Below are 1,370 nucleotides of genomic sequence, written 5' to 3' on the forward strand. Positions count from 1 at the left end.
ATAGCTTTCATTTTTCTTCAGGGAATCCGGCTGGAGCTGTGCACCAAGGACAGGGTGGGCCTCCTGTCCGACGTGACTCGCATCTTTCGCGAGAACGGACTCTCGGTGACGAGAGCGGACGTGTCCACACAAGGTGACAAGGCCGTCAATGTGTTCTACGTGACGGACGCGTCCGGGAACCCGGTGGACAGGCGGATCGTGGAGGCGACGCGCAAGGAAATCGGGCAAAGCATTCTCCAGGTGAAGGATTTGACGCCTTCTTCCCCAAACTCCCAGCACGAGGTCGCGAGCAAGTCGAGGTTCTCGTTTGGGACCTTTCTCTACAGCCTCGGCCTGATAAACTCGCAACAAGTCTAGAGCTTGAATCACAGCCGTTGGATGGCGAACGCCGGATGGTTGTGACCGTCCGTTTGTATAACAGCCGGAGTTTGAATCACAGCCGTTGGATGGCGCCAACCGTCCGTTTGCTGGAATCACTTGGGGATATTCTTGGCTAGAGGGTTTTTATAGAACCCTAACGAGGGGGAGAGATTTTGCGATGGCGATCCAGCATGCATTGTCCTCCCCTTGCTCGTCTACTGTGTCTGGGAAGCGCGGATCAAGCGCCGCAGCTTGCGAGCGTCATGGATTTCGTGGATCGCAGCTCCGATTTGGCTACCGGCATCGGAAATGCGGCCGATCGCTGCAGGTTTTCTGTTGTCAGTCGGCGCCTGCAGCTGCGACGGAGATGGAAGGTGTCGCTGGCGCGCTGTGTATGTGATTTCATCTTCTTGCTTGCTTTGGATCCATTGTAATCTTCTTTCTTGGCTCTTTTGTGGGACAGTTGAGCGGCCATGGAAGACTAAAGACACAAGGCTTGTTCTTCAGGATGGATCAGTGTGGAATGGCAAGTCTTTTGGAGCTTCTGGAACGCAAGTCGGAGAAGTTGTTTTCAATACTGCCATGACCGGGTATGTATTTCTCTTTCCATTTTGGATCACAACCACTTTAAAGTGTTGCATGTCCTTCCCAGGTATCAGGAGATTATCACTGATCCGAGTTATGCTGGCCAGTTCGTGGTTATGACTCAGCCGCACATTGGGAACACTGGCGTCAATTTTGGTCAGTTTTTCCGTTCTCAACCTTGGGTTTTAACATATGGTTTCTCTAGAGGACGAGGAATCCAGTAAGTGCCATCTTTGTGGTCTAATTGTTCGAAGCTTAAGTGACCAGTAAGTACGCTAACCTTTAGAAAATACTCAATTTTTTTTTTGGTTTTGTTCTTTCTTCTGTGTCTAGCGTTTCAAACTGGAGGGCTACTCAGACACTGGCAGAATATTTACAAAAGAGGAACATCATGGGCATATGTAAGGCGAGAGTCTGTTGCTTTG

At 50.5% G+C, this 1,370-nt stretch overlaps 1 protein-coding gene across 1 annotated transcript in view; it reads left to right on the top strand.

Annotated features, from left to right (window-relative positions):
- Positions 1-26: 26 nt before the first annotated feature.
- LOC9639611 (carbamoyl-phosphate synthase small chain, chloroplastic) overlaps positions 27-1,370 on the top strand; it is a 2,922-nt gene continuing 1,578 nt past the window's right edge. Inside the window, exons 1-5 of the mRNA XM_024665279.1 lie at positions 27-752; positions 824-950; positions 1,013-1,101; positions 1,151-1,211; positions 1,279-1,345. Coding sequence (XP_024521047.1) covers positions 539-752; positions 824-950; positions 1,013-1,101; positions 1,151-1,211; positions 1,279-1,345 — 558 coding nt within the window. The 5' untranslated portion in view covers positions 27-538. The remainder of the gene's footprint in view (positions 753-823; positions 951-1,012; positions 1,102-1,150; positions 1,212-1,278; positions 1,346-1,370) is intronic.

The sequence above is a fragment of the Selaginella moellendorffii genome, unplaced genomic scaffold (assembly GCF_000143415.4).
Source record: "Selaginella moellendorffii unplaced genomic scaffold, v1.0 SELMOscaffold_120, whole genome shotgun sequence".
NCBI lineage: Eukaryota > Viridiplantae > Streptophyta > Lycopodiopsida > Selaginellales > Selaginellaceae > Selaginella > Selaginella moellendorffii.